The sequence below is a fragment of the Seriola lalandi genome, unplaced genomic scaffold (genome assembly GCF_002814215.2).
Source record: "Seriola lalandi dorsalis isolate HSWRI2012SDOR001 ecotype SW California unplaced genomic scaffold, Sedor1 jcf7180002054879, whole genome shotgun sequence".
In the NCBI taxonomy this organism is placed as follows: Eukaryota; Metazoa; Chordata; class Actinopteri; order Carangiformes; family Carangidae; genus Seriola; species Seriola lalandi.
Window position 1 is genome coordinate 663,422 of NW_019525432.1, and position 18,123 is coordinate 681,544.

General features: G+C 41.9%; 1 protein-coding gene across 1 annotated transcript; it reads left to right on the forward strand.

The window, feature by feature from the left end:
* Positions 1-427: 427 nt before the first annotated feature.
* On the forward strand, positions 428-11,233 carry nsun2 (NOP2/Sun RNA methyltransferase 2). The gene is made up of 19 exons (XM_023428582.2): positions 428-666; positions 1,491-1,648; positions 2,186-2,290; positions 2,378-2,483; positions 2,703-2,774; positions 2,940-3,024; positions 3,191-3,383; positions 4,015-4,089; positions 4,323-4,453; positions 5,161-5,234; positions 5,393-5,523; positions 6,387-6,483; positions 6,687-6,889; positions 7,111-7,203; positions 7,301-7,436; positions 8,580-8,660; positions 9,281-9,419; positions 10,348-10,387; positions 10,499-11,233. Exons 1-19 carry the CDS (start codon positions 601-603, stop codon positions 10,824-10,826), a joined length of 2,313 nt encoding a protein of 770 aa, XP_023284350.1. The 5' UTR covers positions 428-600; the 3' UTR covers positions 10,827-11,233.
* The last annotated feature ends 6,890 nt before the right edge of the window (positions 11,234-18,123 follow it).

Genomic DNA, 18,123 nt, shown 5'->3' on the forward strand with positions numbered 1-18,123 from the left:
TTCGGATTTACATAGAAGTCATTCAATGTGGTGTGGCTTCTGATGTCACTGATAAATATTCATAAATCAATTTACATATATTACATGTTGTAGACGTTGACCTGGTTACCTGGTTGACAAGAAGTGTACACTTGTACCCTAGTAATGTTACATTCAAGCTGGAATAAACACAGTCCTAATAATGTAAAAAAAAAAGAAAAAAAAAAAAAGAAAAAAAAGAAGAAGAAGTAAACGATTTTTTTTATGCGAATCTCGTTCAGTGTAATAAGTAAATATAGCGCTAAAGCGATTAAAAGCAAAATCATATTTTGGGGTGAAAATGTTTCTGAAATCGAACGAAATATCCCGAACTGCCCCGAAGGTGTTTTTTTTTTTTTTTTTTTTTTTTTTTATGTCAGGCAGATTTCGTGGCCACCTTGAGAGGTCCTGATTCACGTGCGTCAGAGGCAACACGTTTCGAGGATACACAGCACAGCGTAGCACTGCATCCTCAAACGCTCAGTAGATTTACATTTTATCCGAGTTGCAGGTCACGTTTCTCTGCATCCACCCATTACGTCGTTCCACAGACTTTTCTCCAGAGTTGTGTGCTTTTCCAAGATGGGGAAAAGAAGCAGGCAGCGGCAGAAAAACCAGACTGCCGGCAGGGACAGCAGAGACAACGCTGTAAGATTTACACTTCTGCTGCTGCAACTCTTGCTAGTATGAGTTGCTCAGCCAGGCCACATATCAGCACCTGTATTTAAATGTAGTTAATGCGAATGGAGCCGAGGCTAAGTCGGGGATTTTTTGGAGGGTGGTTATCTTTACTAACCTTATACAGTCATGTTGCCATGACACTGTGTAACATCTGCAACACCAGAGAGCTTTACCGTTAGCTACCCTTAATTAAGATATTTTCTAAGCCATATGGGTGACCAACCTCTATCACCTTTATAATCTCAACCCACATTTGTACTTATTTTTTTCTTGTCGGTAGAGATTGTGAGGCTTTGCCAGACTTAGCTCAGAAATGTATTGATGTTACATGGCCATGCGTACAAGTAAGGAAACGTTGGTTTAAACTCCAAAAAGTAATTGAAATAAGTACTAGTTTGTTGATTACTAAAGGCCGAATTGATGATTAGACCATACTAAAATGTAAGAGATCTTATGTCATGTTCTACACGTTGTCTATCCTTGACCACGAGCAAGAAAAAATTAAATTGACACATTTTTGAATGACATTTAATGTAACCATTTCAAATGATTTCATCTCCATTTATTGGTGCTTTTCTGGTTATTCTGTACACCAGTTCAAATAGTCATTATACACTCAGCTGCCAGTTTATTAGATACGCCAAGCTAAAACTAATGCAGTGTAATACAACAGTATAATTTATCATAGGACTGTTGTATTAGACTGCATTAGTGTGAGCCAGGTTTACCCAATAAACTGGCAGTTGAGTGTATATGGCCCTGTACTAATGACCACACATCCTTGTGTTCAGGGCTGGGGAGCTGGCTATGCTGACATTGTCAAGGAGAATAAGCTTTTCGAGCACTACTACAAGGAGCAAGGCCTGGTGCCTGAGGGAGAGTTTGAACAGTTTATGGAGGCAATGAGGGAACCGCTGCCAGCAACCATCCGCATCACTGGATACAAGAGGTCAGCTGGACATATTTATAACCTGGATTCATACTCTTTGTCTTGTGCATGCTAGAAATAAAGCAAGAGGCTGTCAAATATACATGCCTCTGCTCACTGGTAAATGTACACACGATAATAATTCAAGGCTTTTCTGAATTATTAAGGTCACTAATAAATTATTACCCGGTCAGGGGCTCACATCGTCAGCCTTATATTTAGATGTAGGGTAGGTGATGAGAGAAGGTTAGATTTGGTAATTTAGCTGTTAAATGAGAAGGCTTATGCTTTGTAGCTGAATTTGTACAATGCTTTTAATAGCTTGCCATCAGACAGCAGCAAGTGATGACAGAAAAGCCTCATATAAAAGACTAAGGCAAGAATGAAAGTTGATGTGTTGGAAGTAAATCTGCAACTTTGCTCATTTTTATCATATGTTACAGCCTATTAACCCTGCAGGCTCTTGACCTAAGGTCTCCCACTGCTGCTTGACGCAAATATTTGTAGCTACTTCACTTACCATATGCCATATTTCTGCACCTCTCTGCCTTGATCCAGCCACGCCAAGGAGATCCTCCACTGTCTGAAGGAAAAATACTTCAAGGATATTCAGGAGCTGGAGATCGATGGCCAGAAGATCGAGGCTCCACAGGCTCTGAGCTGGTAAGGTCTCACATGGTTTACCCAACGCTGAAAGGCATCACATATTCAAACCTGAAACTCAGTACGCACCGTGTCTGTCTTCTCCAGGTATCCCGATGATCAGGCCTGGCACACTAACATGAGCAGGAAAATCATCAGGAAGTCTCCGCTGCTGGAGAAGTTCCACCAGTTTCTGGTCAGCGAGACGGAGTCTGTGAGTGTAACACAAACCAAACACAATATTTAATAGAAATACCTGTGACCCTGTTAAAGGCCGTGGCAAAGAAGTTAACTCATCACAGGAGCATTGCAGGTTTGAATATTGTCTGTGTTCACCCTGGATAGGGAGTTGAAAAAACACAGAGAAAACAAAATGTCAGAAGTTGTCAGAGAAATGAAGAGGCCGCTGTAATTTTTATGTCTGTCCTTGCAGGGGAATATCAGTCGACAGGAGGCTGTCAGTATGATCCCTCCTCTGCTCCTGAAGATTGAGCCCCACCACAAGGTAAAAAAAGAGCTGCCTTCTTTTGAAGGTTAAATCTGCCAGTACTTAATGCATTTTCTTTCTTTTTTTTGGTTATTTTATTTTCTTCCTTTGGGCCCTTGGAAACAGCTGTGCTTATAAAAAGAACTTTGTTTGAAGTACTGATGCGCATGTATTTGTGTGCAGATTCTGGACATGTGCGCAGCTCCAGGGTCGAAAACAGCCCAGCTGATTGAGATGCTCCATGCTGACATGGATGTGCCATTTCCAGGTAAGAAGCACACGTTTGAACCTGAATAGATATTATGATCACTGATATATTTATATGAAATTTAAAATACTACACAATATAATTTAACAGGCATTTAACAGTGTTCCCGGCCACTGTGACCCTGCATTAACCGTTTGTAATTCTAATCTACGCCTCCATCTACCAGAGGGCTTTGTAATTGCCAACGACGTGGACAACAAGCGCTGCTACCTGTTGGTGCACCAGGCCAAGCGTCTCAACAGCCCCTGCATCATGGTGGTCAACCACGATGCGTCCTGCATCCCCACGCTGCATATCAACTCGGACGGCAAGAAAGACGTCCTCTTCTACGATCGCATTCTGTGTGACGTGCCCTGTAGGTCAGTAAACAGCCGCAGGGCGTGCCTGCACTGATGGGTGCTACAGCGCTGCAGGAGAGTTGGGAAATGTGATGAGGAAGTGGATAAAAACAAAAATATGGTTGATGCGCGCTGCTGTATGTGTGGGTGTTTGCCTGCAGAGGTGACAGGCAGAGATGTCTGTCGAATTCAAGATATCTACAGGTCCTTTATATATGGTTGTTATTAATGTTTTACTATTTATTTTCTTTATGTTTCTGTACGGGATAAGTGGTCAATCATGCATCCACATCATACATGGAATTACCCTGGTGTATGCCTGCTTCACTTTAAGCCTAGTGTCATTTTGTGGTCAAAGCAGAACTGCGTTAGTTTGCAATTGCTGTGAGCAGCAGGGTCTACAGCCTGAGTTTGGCCAGCTGCAGTGCTGGAGCCAGGAGTCCCTGCCAAACACAACAGAGGGAGAGGAAGAAAAGCAGTAATGAAGACAGAGGCAGGCAGCAGTGATGTTAGCAGTCAGCTAAAGCCCGGCATTTAGACAGTTTGTGCTTTGCACACATTTTTTTTTTTTTTTTGCCTGGTGGTTTCGGCACCTCGGGCCAAACTGGGAATATGTCTGAGTGTTGCTGATGTTTGCTCTGTGTTTCTACAGCGGGGACGGCACCATGAGGAAGAACATAGACGTGTGGAAGAAATGGACGACTAGCAACAGCCTGCACCTCCACGGGTGAGTGGGAAGAGTGTGTGCTCCTATTTCCGTGACAACACAGGATTTCATGCACTTGTGTGGTAGACTAAATTGACTAAACAACAAGGGAATGGAGTGTGTTTCTTTGGGTGCTAATTAGAAAAGTTGGCTGTATTACAGTTTTTGTGTGTGTGTGTGTGTGTGTGTGTGTGTGTGTGTGTGTGTGTGTGTGTGTGTGTATATATGTGTGTGTGTGTGTGCACTTTCACCAGGCTCCAGCTGCGGATTGCAGTGCGCGGGGTTGAACAGCTGGCTGTGGGAGGGAGGATGGTCTACTCCACCTGTTCACTCAACCCTATAGAGGACGAAGCTGTCATAGCGGCACTGCTGGAGAAGAGCGAAGGTAACGAACACACACAAACGCTCACAGCGAACACAACTTCAGCCATATGTGTTCAACTTTTCTTTTTCAAATCAAAGTTCAATTTTAGTTTTGTTTCATGCAGAAAGTTTTGACTTTAATCCCTGTTACTTTATGCTTTGTGCTGCAGCTAACAGTTCTTTTTATTATCCCTTAATTTCTCAGTTATTTTTTCAGTTAATCAGTAAATGTTGGTCCATAAACGTTAGCATTCATCACATTGGCTGATTTATTTATTTGTTGGTTTGAAAGCTGATTTATAATTAAAACACAACACTTCACCCAAGTACTTAATATATAAAATATATTTTCTTAATGTATATTTTGAATAATTAGATTGTTACACAATAATAATGTGATGCTCTGTGTAGTGTTATAGTGTAACGAAACCTAAGCGAGTGTCCATAGTGACCACATTCAGAAAACATCTCCTACGAGATCGTATTTTTATATGAATGTGAACTTCAGGAAACACAAGATGATTTCTGGCCTTTCTATATCTTTTAAATTTGAACAGATCACTTCCTTATTGCTTAAACGTGTGAGGTCAGAAGCTGTAGACCCTCCACCAGAAATTCACTTAAAACTGGCTAAATATGTCAAAACATGTGATATGAAAATTATATCTAAATATAACCCCTCAGTCTTTTGCTGCCAAGTTGTAATGGCTCTTCCGTACACATTGCCAGGAGCACTGGAGCTGGCCGACAGCTCCGCTGACCTGCCAGGGCTGAAGTGGATGCCTGGGGTCACTTCCTGGAAGGTACTGGAATGTTTAGTCTTTGGCAGTCACTGCAACAAGCCGACCGCAGCCATGAAGGAAGGCAGTGTTTAGGTCATGGAAGCGTTTCAGCTTCAATGTCAGACTGAATGTTTTTTAGCTCAGTGTTGTGACTGTGGATTGTGCACTTTCCTCTGTAGCTGATGACCAAAGACGGCCAGTGGTTCTCGGACTGGTCCGAGGTTCCAAGCAGTCGGCACACACAGATCCGTCCCACCATGTTCCCACCAAAAGAACCAGAGAAACTGGCGAACATGCATCTGGAGAGATGGTATGTGTGTACACACACACACACACACACACACACACACACACACTGAAAGTTTGTTCTGTTAATAAAGTGTGAAGGATTTTGTTTACGACTTGTAATTTCCTCTCAGACCCTAATCTTTAAGTCTGTGTATGGTTGACTTGGTTCTGACAGCGCTGACTAAAGGCTCTATAGCCAAAGCCAAAGTTTGACACCCCTGTGGGAGCCGAAATAATCAGTGTACTCTGTTGGTGAGTTCAGTAGCAAGAGGGTGATTTATAAAATAAAAAAAAAAAAGATTTACTCATCTATTAAAGTTCTAATAAAAGACCCATCCGATGCACTTAAACCCTTTCCCCTCTAAACCCTGATCTTAATACAGCTAATTTTTCTCATCCTTTCATCCTTGTGAAAGAATTTTCTTCTCACAAGAGCAGGAAGATAAAAACACACAACCTGCAACAACATGCAACCTTTTTCTCTTCAATGATGCCAAATTAATTAGCTGAGTAATTTGTCTGATTCATTTTTTTTCTTGGCACAGCTAATCTCTCTCTCTCTCTCTCTCTCTCTCTCTCTCACACACACACACACACACACACACACACACACACACACACACGGACCGTCTGCATGGATGCACATACATTTACACACCTGCACTCTCACGTAATGGGGAATGATGTCATTTCTTCTTTGCAGCTTTACTGAAATACTCGGACCGACACGATGCTGGCCAGCAGAGGGAACCATTGTTACATGTTGTCATAGCACCTCTTACTTTATGTCGGGGAACATAATCCTTGTGTATCTTCACAGTAGGTGGCACCACAAACCCAGAGCCGTGATTTCTGTTTTTGTGTGTTTGTGTGTGTTAATGTCAGTATGAGGATCCTGCCACATCACCAGAACACTGGAGGTTTCTTTGTGGCTGTGCTGGTGAAGAAAGCCCCAATGCCATGGAACAAGAGATATCCCAAGGTACTCCCTCACAAACAAATACTTAATGGCTGATGAGACTGTCAGTATTACCCAAAGAGGTAAATGGTGCAGTATTCCTGCATGTAGGTACGCTGCATCACTCACCTGTTCAGTTTAACCAACCACAACTGGGGACTTTTTCATTTTCTTTCTATCTTTGTCTGCTCACCCTCCTCCCACCCCCTCCTCCCTGTCGTCTCCAGCTGAGGAAGGACGTGTTGTCCAGCTCAGCGGCCCAGACCGGAGGCTCTCCGGGGGCCTCGACCCCCGCAGACACTCCCCACCTCCCCGAGAGTGTGGAAGGGGGAGGCCCAGGAGGAAAAGTAAGTGGGGAGGCAGAGGAGGAGGCACCCAAAGGAGCTTCTTTGGCGCAGGAGGCTACACCTAAACAAGATGGAGTGTGTGGGTGAGTCATGTTGGTCTGGTGAGCCAATAAACAAAGGAGACCTGTCGGTTCATATTCAGTAGATTATTAAAAGCTGATTTAAAAAATGCATGTTTTGAGATGGTTTTGCAGTAAAGCCGAAGTAAAATAAGTTTTTGGAATTGAAATGTTAATTTTTTTTAGGTAATTATTTAATGTTGATGTGAGTAAATTGTTTAATATGTCTCCTTTCTGTTTTCCAGACCTCCACCCTTGAAGAAGATGAAGCTGTTTGGTTATAAAGAAGACCCCTTTGTGTTCCTAACCGAAGACGACCCAGTCTTCACCACCATACAGTAAGCGTCTATATGTCAATCAGACGAGCACATAATCGTTTTCAGGATTTTTATGAAGTGAAATTCTTTTCTTTTTTTTTTCCCTCTCTCTCTCTAGATCTTTCTATGATCTGTCCCGCGACTTCCCCAAGCTCAATGTTCTGACCAGGACCCACGAGGGCAAGAAGAGACACTTGTACATGGTGTCGAAAGAGCTGCGCAATGTGCTGCTGAACAACAGCGAGCGCATGAAGGTGCGTGTGTGTTTCAATTTAGATCATCACACACATTGAAAGCCAGGTTTGATGATGATGATGATGATGGTAAAGGATTTCCTTGCATGGAAATCAGACAAAAATAGATGCAACAAATCAATAATCAATTCTTTCCTGGAGGTTATGCATCCAGTATTGATTATTTATGCAGTGTAGTCAACTGCATTATGTTCATGATGGTAGAAGTGCACAGACTGGGTGGTGTTTGAATGCAGACATATTGGCTTTACACTGATACCAGTTTGTTTTTCTAGTGTGTGTGTGTGTGTGTGCGTGCGTGTGTGCGTGCGTGTGTGCGTGCGTGCGTGCGTGCGTGCGTGTGTGTGTACATGCACTAGCCCATCAGGGAGAGGCAGCCTAACAGATGGGACCCTCTCCTATCCCAAATCCCCGTAGTCCTCCACCCTGTAGCACCTGCACAGGTGGCGCTGTGTGTGTTTATGCGCGTCTCAGTCTCTTTGTTCTCCACATTGTTTTTGATGTTTCTCACTTTTTAGTTCCGCTCAATTGGACCAAACCACAGTGAATTTCATGTTTTGACATCATTACAAATTCCGATTGAAAAGAGGTGCCTGTTCACTTCACTTCTCCTCACAATATCTGCAGTTCCACAAAGTGAAATCAGAATGCTAACAGACTCGTATATAGAGTTTTTAATATCAATTTTTCCTCCTTCCATATTCTCGTATTAAAATATTACATAAAATCGAATTTTGCTTAATTTCCCTGAGGTTACAACAACACGTCTACTTATATCAGAGGTGTAGTTGTGTTTTACTATGCAAATAAGTGACAGTTGCTTCCCTCTCCTGCTGGGACACCAGAGACCGGCTGCACTGTGTTTACCCACAGTTTTGTAATATCTTGCACAGTAAACGCCTGGAGCAGGAAAGTTTGCTAAACATCAGTATTATAAAAACATTACCAGTAATATTACCACAGCACAAGCAACATAATTAATCCTTTATTTTGATTTAAATTAGTTAAATTGCCACCTTTGATTATATTTTTAGCAGAGACATTAATTAGTTTGCTTTAAGTGAGGGGAATCTGGCATCATTGTGTTGTTTTTTGTACAGAGCCATATGTCAGCCTGTGGGTTTTATTTTTTCTATTTCTCAGGTCATTAACACGGGGGTGAAGGTGTGGTCTCGCAACAGTGATGGAGAGGAGTTTGGCTGTGCTTTCAGACTGGCTCAGGAGGTAACGCAAACACACCCACACACACACCCACACACACTCACACACACTCAAACACACACCACATTTATCGCCACAGCACCCTGGACATGAGGCGGTAGGTTTCAGCCAATCACAGTTCATCCTCACACGTTAAATCATCTTCAGTGGATTAAAAATAATTTTCCGTAAATCCACTCGGTCTTTATTAATTGAAATCTGTTTTATTGTGAAATTGTAACATTTTCTTTGAATCTTCACACCTTAGCTGCACATTTTCACACCATGTAATCCTCTTTTTATATGCAAATGAACCCAATAGTGTGAAGTGATGCATGGTAAAATACAGAGCTTATATTTCCAGGACTTCAGAAACCTACTTATCCTTTCATTTTTAGAACAAATCTCATTGTATAAGCAGCTTCTTCTGCGTCTGCTCAAACATGCAGTAGGTTCATCTTGCTGTCAATTCTGTATCCGCCATCAAAGAGATGCAGACAGCTGAATAACAAGGGAGCCAGATGGTGGAGTTCACACTCAAATAAACTGATAATTAATTCATTTTATATGCAGAGAGTGACTGTAAAGAATTTGAGTTAATTGTATTGGTGTGCAGGTTGTAAAGCACCTCTCTGTCCTGCCAGGGTATCTACACTCTTCAGCCGTACATTCGCTCCAGGATCATCAGGGTGAGCGTGGAGGACATCAAAGTGCTGCTGACCCAGGAGAACCCCTTCCTCAGCAAACTGGAGGAGGACGCTCACGCTCAGGCCAAGAAACTGGGTACGTGCTGCACCTAGGGTTGTGCCCATGGACGATGAACACGGCAATAGCTTAAGCCTTTGTCAACGTCAAGACAATACTTGACTTGCTTTCCTATTCATGTGTTAACTTATTATTACATAAATTAATATTAAATTTAAGTTTCCCGGCATAGTTTCATGTATGTAACCACAAATAACCGATGCTTGCAACACGAGAGAGCGAGAGAGCGAGAGAGAGAGAGAGAGAGAGAGAGAGAGAGAGAGCGAGAGAGAGCGAGAGAGAGCGAGAGAGAGAGAGCGAGAGAGCGAGAGAGAGAGAGAGAGAGAGAGAGATCTATGCAGCTCCCACTGCTGATTTTGAGTGATTGCTGGGTGTATTATATTAAAAGAATGTATGTTTTATTTGTGATAAGAATTACGTTTTAACACAGCGATAAAATGTATTTGTGAGATCATATCGATCATATGGGTTTTTGGTAATGTCACAGGGCGACAATAGGACAATCTGACTGTGAATAAGATGGTGCAACTCTTACTGCACCGTTTGTAAGTTTTAATCAAATGCCCACTTTCAGTAAGGTGAAGCTTTATGATTAACATCACCACAGATTTCTTTAGCAAACTGACCGAAAAATAAAATATAGATTTGACTAAATCTGGATTTGGGAAGCAGCACCAGCAGCCCAGAGGTTAGAGTGCTGAATTATTTACTGGAAGGTTCCTGGCTTCCTAAGAAAGCGACGTGAATGATTAATGCTCTGCCTTCCTCAACAACTGCTGTTGAGCTTCCCATGAGCAAGGCACTGATCCCAAAAACCTCAGAGAAGGTGTTGAGCAGTTCCGGTAAATGAAAACTGTAGAAACACTGGCTCATTCTCAGATATTAATGAAAATAACAGTTTGGATTTTGAAACAATCCTGTTACTGATGCATGTTTGTCTCCACAGGAATGGGCAGCATTGTGTTGAAGTACATTCCCAACCCAAAGTAAGTAGTTTTTTTATACGTTGTTTGTATGCATATTTTATCATTACCTTTTAAGGTGGCGACCTGGTTTGTGGCTATTTCTAACACCTGCCGTTTCCCGCTGTTTGTCAGTAACTCAGCGGAGCCTCAGTGTCCCATCCAGCTGTGTGGCTGGAGGGGAAAGACGTCCATCCGTGCCTTCGTCCCCCGCAATGAGAGATTTCATTACCTCCGAATGTTAGGCGTGGAGGTCTTCAGAGACAAACAGGGCCAGGGGCAGAAACGGAGAGATGGAGAAAAGGAAGGAAAGGAAGAGGTGGAGGACGAGGACGAGGTGGAAAAGGTCGCAGAGGAGGAAGGAGCGGCAGAAAATGACAGAGAGCTGGACTTGGAGAACGGCAATGAAAACGGATCATCAGAACCAAAGGCCGACAGCGTCAACCAGGGGACTAGCAGCTGAGAATGTAGAGGAGACAGGAGAGAGAAAGGAGGCTTGACTGAGGACGTATTGTAGCTCTAAGAGCTGCTGACCACGTCCAAGACCACATGACGTGGTAGAGGAGGGTAATACGATTCTACGGGTTTCTCTGTTGATCACACTGCCAGTGCAGAAGGATTCCCTCCCAGAGGTGGACTCCCTTGGGATTTTTCGTTTTTGGATCCCTCCAGGAGTCAGCTTTTTAGTTAAAGGCTTGTCTTATTTTATAGAGCTGTTTTTCATGTTTTAACAAATTTATTCCACTGATAAAGTGGCATCATTTTTTTTTCAGTTGCTCATGTTTGAGAGGTTTATATTAACTACCATCTCATTTTTTACACCTGTAATTCAGCAGAAGTACAGAGTTGATTAAAAGCGTGAAACGTTAACTGTGTCACAGGTCAAATTATTTGGCTTAAAGCTCATTCTGGGCCTGTTGAAGTGTAAAGATTGTTTCATCGGGGGTTGATTAGTTTGTGCAAACTACAGAAATAATAGAACACAGCTTTGAAGAATTAAATTACACCTACAGCCGTAGTTCCCATAGTGGTGTCTCAAGGACAAACCAAGGGTGCTGCAAGATTTATTTCCCTTTTCTGCTCCAGGTTTCAACACATTAAAAACCAATGTGACATTTACATTTATTACATGTAAGGATGTTCCCTGTGAAATATGCTGGTATGACCTAAAACTGGTGCCGACAGCTCACAGTCCCATAGTAATGGAACATTCAGCAGTCAGGAACAACAATTGTCAGATGCAGTTATGATACCGAATTAGCTCATGAGACACAACATGCCTCTTCAGCCAACAGAGATATTTTTATTATATATTTGTCTTGAAACAGAACGAAAAACCAATGCAGAGGGTTAACTCCTTCCTGAAAGAGAATGACATTAAACCAAGTTGCATATTTAATTTTTTACATTTAAGTTTAATATTTATCTACAATCTGCACAAAACTGCTAATGTCGTTCCTGATCGAGGATAGGTCCATGTTATTTGACCTAATATTGATATTAGTTCATATAAATATTACATGTGACAGATGGGGTTGGGCATGGGAAGCACACGGGTGTAAACGAGAGAATCTACAGCTGCTAGCATGTCACAGTGACGATGCTGATGTCCACCATCTTTGTTTACCGTGCTAGCATATTAACATTTGCTAATTAGCAATAAACATAAACTTTGGCTGAGGTTCGTGGAAATGATAGTTTTGCAGGTATTTAGTCATAAACCAAAGTATTGGACAAATTTGAAGTTTGAAAGCGTCACAAAAATTATGATGGAAACACCCAAAAACTGAAATGTCAGTCTTATGGTGGCACTAGAGGAAAACTCAGAAGATCACCAAAGTCATAAGGATCCTTTGTCTAGGAAGCATGAATGTGTCGACCACATTTTGTGCCAATCCGTTGAGTACCTGTCGAGATATTTTACTGGTCAAGCGAAAACTTTCACCTGCGAGACCAAATTCATTATGATAAATTCTCTGGAAGCTTTACACAATTCTATGCAGATCTATCCAGTAGCTGTTGAGATATTTCAATCTGGACCAAAGGGGTGGACCATCTGATGCAGCGACATTACCTTCCCTAAAGACATGTCACTAGCATGGATAAAAAGTTCAGGAACCACTTGTGTTGCCCTCTTGTGGTGTAAAACTTGTATCTCCAAAATGTCAAACTTTAGAAACTAAGCTTTGTCTTTAGTTTGTGAACACTGTATTTAGATGGAGGATGTACAATTTCCTTAAACTACACAGTCAAAAATGTCTATTTGTGGGGATCAGAACATGAAAAACAGAAAATGACAGCAGCACATTCCTCCTGTTTATTACCCACTCCAGCTGCCATGACAACAGCCGTCATGACAACCAGCCCCCTCACCTCTCTCTGGTGACGGGGAGAGAACAGAGGACAGAGGGACCACAGAGAGCATCCTGCACTCCTCTGCTCTTCTCTCATTTTTTTTTTTCTGTCAGCTCCTTCCTCACTTCTTTATCCTCTGTCCTTTCTTCCTTTTTTTTTTTTCACTTTGATCTGTGACCTCTAAAGTGCACGGCAGTGGGTATTACCATTCAGGAGAGCGGCTGTCATGTCAATTCCCTCGGCTGTGGGTATGCCAGTGACAGCGCTGTTTGCAGAGGCAGAAGGGGACAAGTCTGGGACAAGAAGAGTCAATGTTTGGGTTACATGCTAGGATCGAGTGGAAGAGTAAACCCAGTTGTGCCCTGTTTTCCCTGCACAGAATACAGACAGATGGAGAAGAACGACTAAATGGTTGATTATTGGACAACAAAGCTGAGGGAGGAGGAGGCAAGGATGAGCAAGATCAGGGAGAGAGGAAAAGAGAGGAGACTGAGATTTAAAAGGTATTTCAGAGTGAAGGTGAAGCCACAGCAGAGGCGTGAGCCGCTTGTGGAGTCAGTCAAGGATGAACCAGGAGAGAAAAACCCTCAATTTTTTTTCAAGCTGAGCAGGGGATGAGAGAGAGAGAGAGAGAGAGAGAGAGAGAGAGAGAGAGAGAGAGAGAGAGAGAGAAATAAATAAATAAATAAATAAATAAATAAATTAAACTGAATTGGACAGATAGGGAAAGGTTTGAAGATAAGGCAAAAGTTGTTACTGAGTCATAGGCCTGTCTGTGCACATGGGAGTGTGTGTTTGACTTAAGCCTGCATGTGGAAATGTGTGTACATTTCAGCTAAGCCTGTCTGTGTGTTTAAAGTGTGTGTGCGTTGGTTTGTCAGTGTGAGTAATGCTTTCTTCCTTTTAGCTTCAGCGTTTACTGACATACTAGTGATCAACTCTGCACAGGGACACATACATTAACTTCTATGTCTTTTCTCTCCTTCATCCTCTCCCATGCTTCTACTCTCTTCCTGTCTTTGACGTTCTTGTTAAATTTCCATCCATTCCTTGTCTCTAATTTTCTTCATATTACCACTCACCTCCTCTTTTCCATTTTGATTATCTTTCTCCCTGGAAGAGCTTTCTGAAAGCACTTATGGCCTCACAAAGCTCAGAGTCTATAATGTTGTCAGACTGAAAGGTGTCACTCCTAGCGACAACCTAAAAGTCAGAAAGTGAATATGTTTTTCGTGCGAATTTGACAGCTGGACCGTTCATTATGTATTCTCACCAACAAACCCAGCCACCTGCAGAGATGCTAGCTAGCAATGTAAGTTAGCTGCATGTGTCGTCTTTGTTCTCAGAAAAAAGTCAATTAAAATTAAATAGTTCAATCAGAATCCTTATTGAACTACTGTAAATACCTTTAACCAATCTTCAAGTTGCCAGCTTATGTAAAATTTTATAATGTAATTATAAAGTATCAGTGATTGATTTATTAATGTTAGCAGCCATTATGCACAGTCCCTCAGTGGTACCCAACCCACTGTACACTGGCAAAGTTAGCAAGTCAAACATTTATCCATCTGAGTTGATAAAACCAAAACAGAGCTAAAAGGAAAGGGAATATTGGACTTCCTGTTAGGTGGCCAGAAGTATGACTCCAAATGAATGCTAATGTTGCTCTGTGTCAGCTGAATGAGTAACTAGGCAATGAATGTTTGTGTTTTTTAAATTAAAATATTAATTCTATCTCATATTATTTGGAATTGTATCCATTAACAGCTTTTAATGTTTAAATTTGTCACACATTTATGATGTTTTGACAAGTAATTACGTAATTCGCCATTTATTACATCAGCTTTTGCTTGTCATCTTGTACTATTTAAAGGAATTAATAATATAAAACCTGCTGCCTCCTCTGCTCACCTGTAGGAGGTCTTACATCAGCATGACTGGATTTGCAGCAGTAAATGTGTGATGTCATTGCAGCTCTAATCCTGACAAGAAGTGAACTCAAGAGTACCACAGAGCTGTGGAAGCTGTCCCCTCTTCCCCTCTTTCTTTTCTTTCTCTCCCTCCTCTTCTCCCTCTCTCCAATTTGATGCTCGTGCATGCTTCATGCCCTCTAGCGCTCAGCCTCATGGACATGCATATATGTTTGGGATTATATAATCGAGCTGTTACGCAACGCTAAAAGAGACTGAGGGAGGCGAATTCACACACACACACACTGAAACACACACACACTTAGAGGGAGAGAGAGTGACAGAGAGGAGGGGTGGTGTGTGTGTGTGTGTGTGTGTGTGTGTGTGTGTGTGTGTGTGTGTGTGTGTGTGTGTGTGTGTGTGTGTGTGTGTGTGTGTGTGTGTGTGTGTGTGGGTCTTGTGTTTCATGTTTGGATTAAATCAAATCCCACTCAGCTCTACACACACACACACATACACATACACATACACATACAACTGCTTGCCCTTTTAAAAATCCCCTGGTAAATCTGTGGTTATGGATGTTGGCTCTGTGTGATAGTGTTATTGTGCAAAGCCAATGTACGTTCGTATCCACGTGTGCACGTACATCCACAAAATATAACAAGGCAGCTTCCTTCCCACTCCACACATGCACAGAGACAGAGCTCGTCCTCTACGTTTTTATTTCTGTCTCTGATACACACACTGTCCTCTTGCGTATGAGGCTTCTGCTTTCACCAGCTTTAATCCTTTCTTTCCTCTCATCCTCTGTCCGTGACTCGTGCTAAATGTGTGTGTGTGTGTGTGTGTGTGTCCATCCACACTTCTTCTGTGGCACCATTAATGCTGAATGTACCGTCTCCTTGGACTGCATCTAGGTTTTAAATATGAATTCACCTGTAATGTGCTAGAAAATCATATCTCACAGGTGAGCTGAAACCCTCTCCTGCATTAGGTCGAATGAAAGCCTCAAGAGGTGCACTTGAGTCTTCTTCACACTTACCTTAATCAACAGCCGAACAGCACCAACATTATGACAAATCTCTCTGCCAACCCCTCACTATGTCGCTACAAGAAGCCAAATAATGTCATCAGATTAGTATCAGAACCATATGTGCTTTTTATTTATCAAATCAGGTAAAAGAAAATTATGATATCAGTATGATACAGTATTTTATATATTATATATTGTTTGCCAAGGTTTAAAAAGAAGTGTTTATGAGTTTAAAGGCACAATATTCCTTTGTATTGGTCAAAGCCAAAATCACCGAACAGCACAGGGTCATTGCTTACAAACTGTACTTACTTGCTCCCTGTCAGGTTGACTGATTTCATATATGGTCCACAGATTTATCCTCCTCAGCAGCACATAGAGAAAGATGGGGTACTATGTCAGAATGACAGTTTGGGGTTAGTTTTACCTGCCTGTGCCCTGAAGTGTGCTGTCTTTAACTACTGCCTCTATCTTTCTATCCCTCTCTCCGTCTCCTCAGCCCTCATCCTGTCTCCGCTGACAAATCACCAAAAGAGATATAACAATATTCTCAAGATAAATGAATTGAGAGTTCAGGGCTCAATCCAGGTCAGGGCCAGGTCACTGCTGTTCACCCTGCGCATTAATACTGCATGCTCATTGGATTAGCCAGCACTGAATTGGCAGCAAGGTCTCCATTCAGATCCATTTTTTTAGGAGAGATAAAACTCATACCACTCAACTTTTCTCCACTTGACTGCTCAAAAAGTGGCAAATACAATCTTCAACATGTACGGTACCAGAAAATAGTCCTGCAGGCTCTTACCTCTGCAGACCCCTTTAAGGATGCATGAAATGCTCCACATAGCAGCTGAATTAAAAGAACAATAGCTCAAAGAGCAAAGGATGGAGAGTGTTTCTGTTGTGGTCTGTGGAGGCGGTTTGTTGATGCCGGTTTATTGGTGCTCTGAAGGAGTTTGAGGCACTTTGCATGCAAAATAATAACAATAAAAAGCAACAACATTTAAATAAAATAGAAAGCCTACATTACATTGTTTGCAAAAGACTTGGATACATATTCAAAATCAACCCTCCTCTGCACACGTTCTTATCTTCATGGTTTGGTTTTCTATGATGAAGACCACTCTCCTTCTTTTTTATTATCCATTCAATAAAGCAGTTTATGCCTTTTGGTTTAAAAGTGCCTTGAAGCACTTACTGCAGCTTCCTGGAGGCAATATAAATGTGCTTATGCGAGTCAGAGACTGTAGGATTTTCATTAAGTCCTTGTGGAAGTGCCATGCCTCAAATGCTTAGGTTAGTATCAGAACTGATAATAACCTCTACAGACCAGGAGCCGGATGCACCAGCTCTTCGTAAAGTCAAACTTAACCTAGTTATTACATAAGTGTCTACTAAATGGGGATTTATGCATCACTAATTTACACTAGGGGTTACAGGAGGGCTAATCTACCTCTGGTGTAGAGATTAGTAGTTAATAAAATATTTACATCCTGTAACTGCCAGGTTTAGCTGTTGCATACCATAATGAGCCCAATAAACCTGACCCACCACTTGATAGAAAGCTGCTTAATAATGATGTAAACATCTCACAAATCAACACACAACATTTACTAAACCTTATGCAAGTAAAATTTAGCTTTAACATTAGCCAGGTTAGTGTAATCTGAGATCTGAAACACACATTTCAGAACTCTACATATATAAATAACCTACACCAGAAATATAACCAGTTTAGCCTAACGTTAGCCGAGCTAGTTGAACTTGCTTGCAGTCTCTAACAATTTAGGAAGGTCTTTACCCACAATTTTGCTATTGGATTTATTAATAGAGGGTTCAATCCAGTCCATCTGATAACCTTGTGTCTTAGTTGCTTTTTCTACTTAACATTTATCTACAGTTGGAAATGCTAGTTTGCTCCTTTTATGGGTTAGATCGTTATCTGTTTGCAAAATGTATCTAGTAGGTATCGTTAGCAACCGACGTGAGTCATAAAGTTGATTTGGATTCACCACCTGCAGCTGGTGAAAAGTGTATTGGAACCTGTAATCTGATTTACCTTGCTAACCATGTCCTTAACCTTTCTTGTTTTTTCAAACTAAGGAGCGCTGTCTTTCCTGTTCAGTGTCAAACCAGAACCCCATCCAAAAAAAACTGTTCCTCTGTTCCGTTGTGTGGAGGGGATTATCGAGGAGGAAGAGGACAACACAGGAAAGAACAGGATGTGTGAGAGGAAAGTGATGGGTGCTGGGATGAAGGGGTGAAGGGTAAGGGTCCTGGAGAGTTAAGGGATTAATGAGGGAGGGAGAGATGGATGAGGCTGATGAGGAGAGAGACAGAGAGTAAGAGTTGGACTTAGAGATGGGGGTGGGGGGGTTGTTGAATAGTGGGTACAAAGCTTTATTTAGTGCATGCCTGCAGGTGTTGCCTAGTAACAAAGAGGAAACAGATCGAGGGAA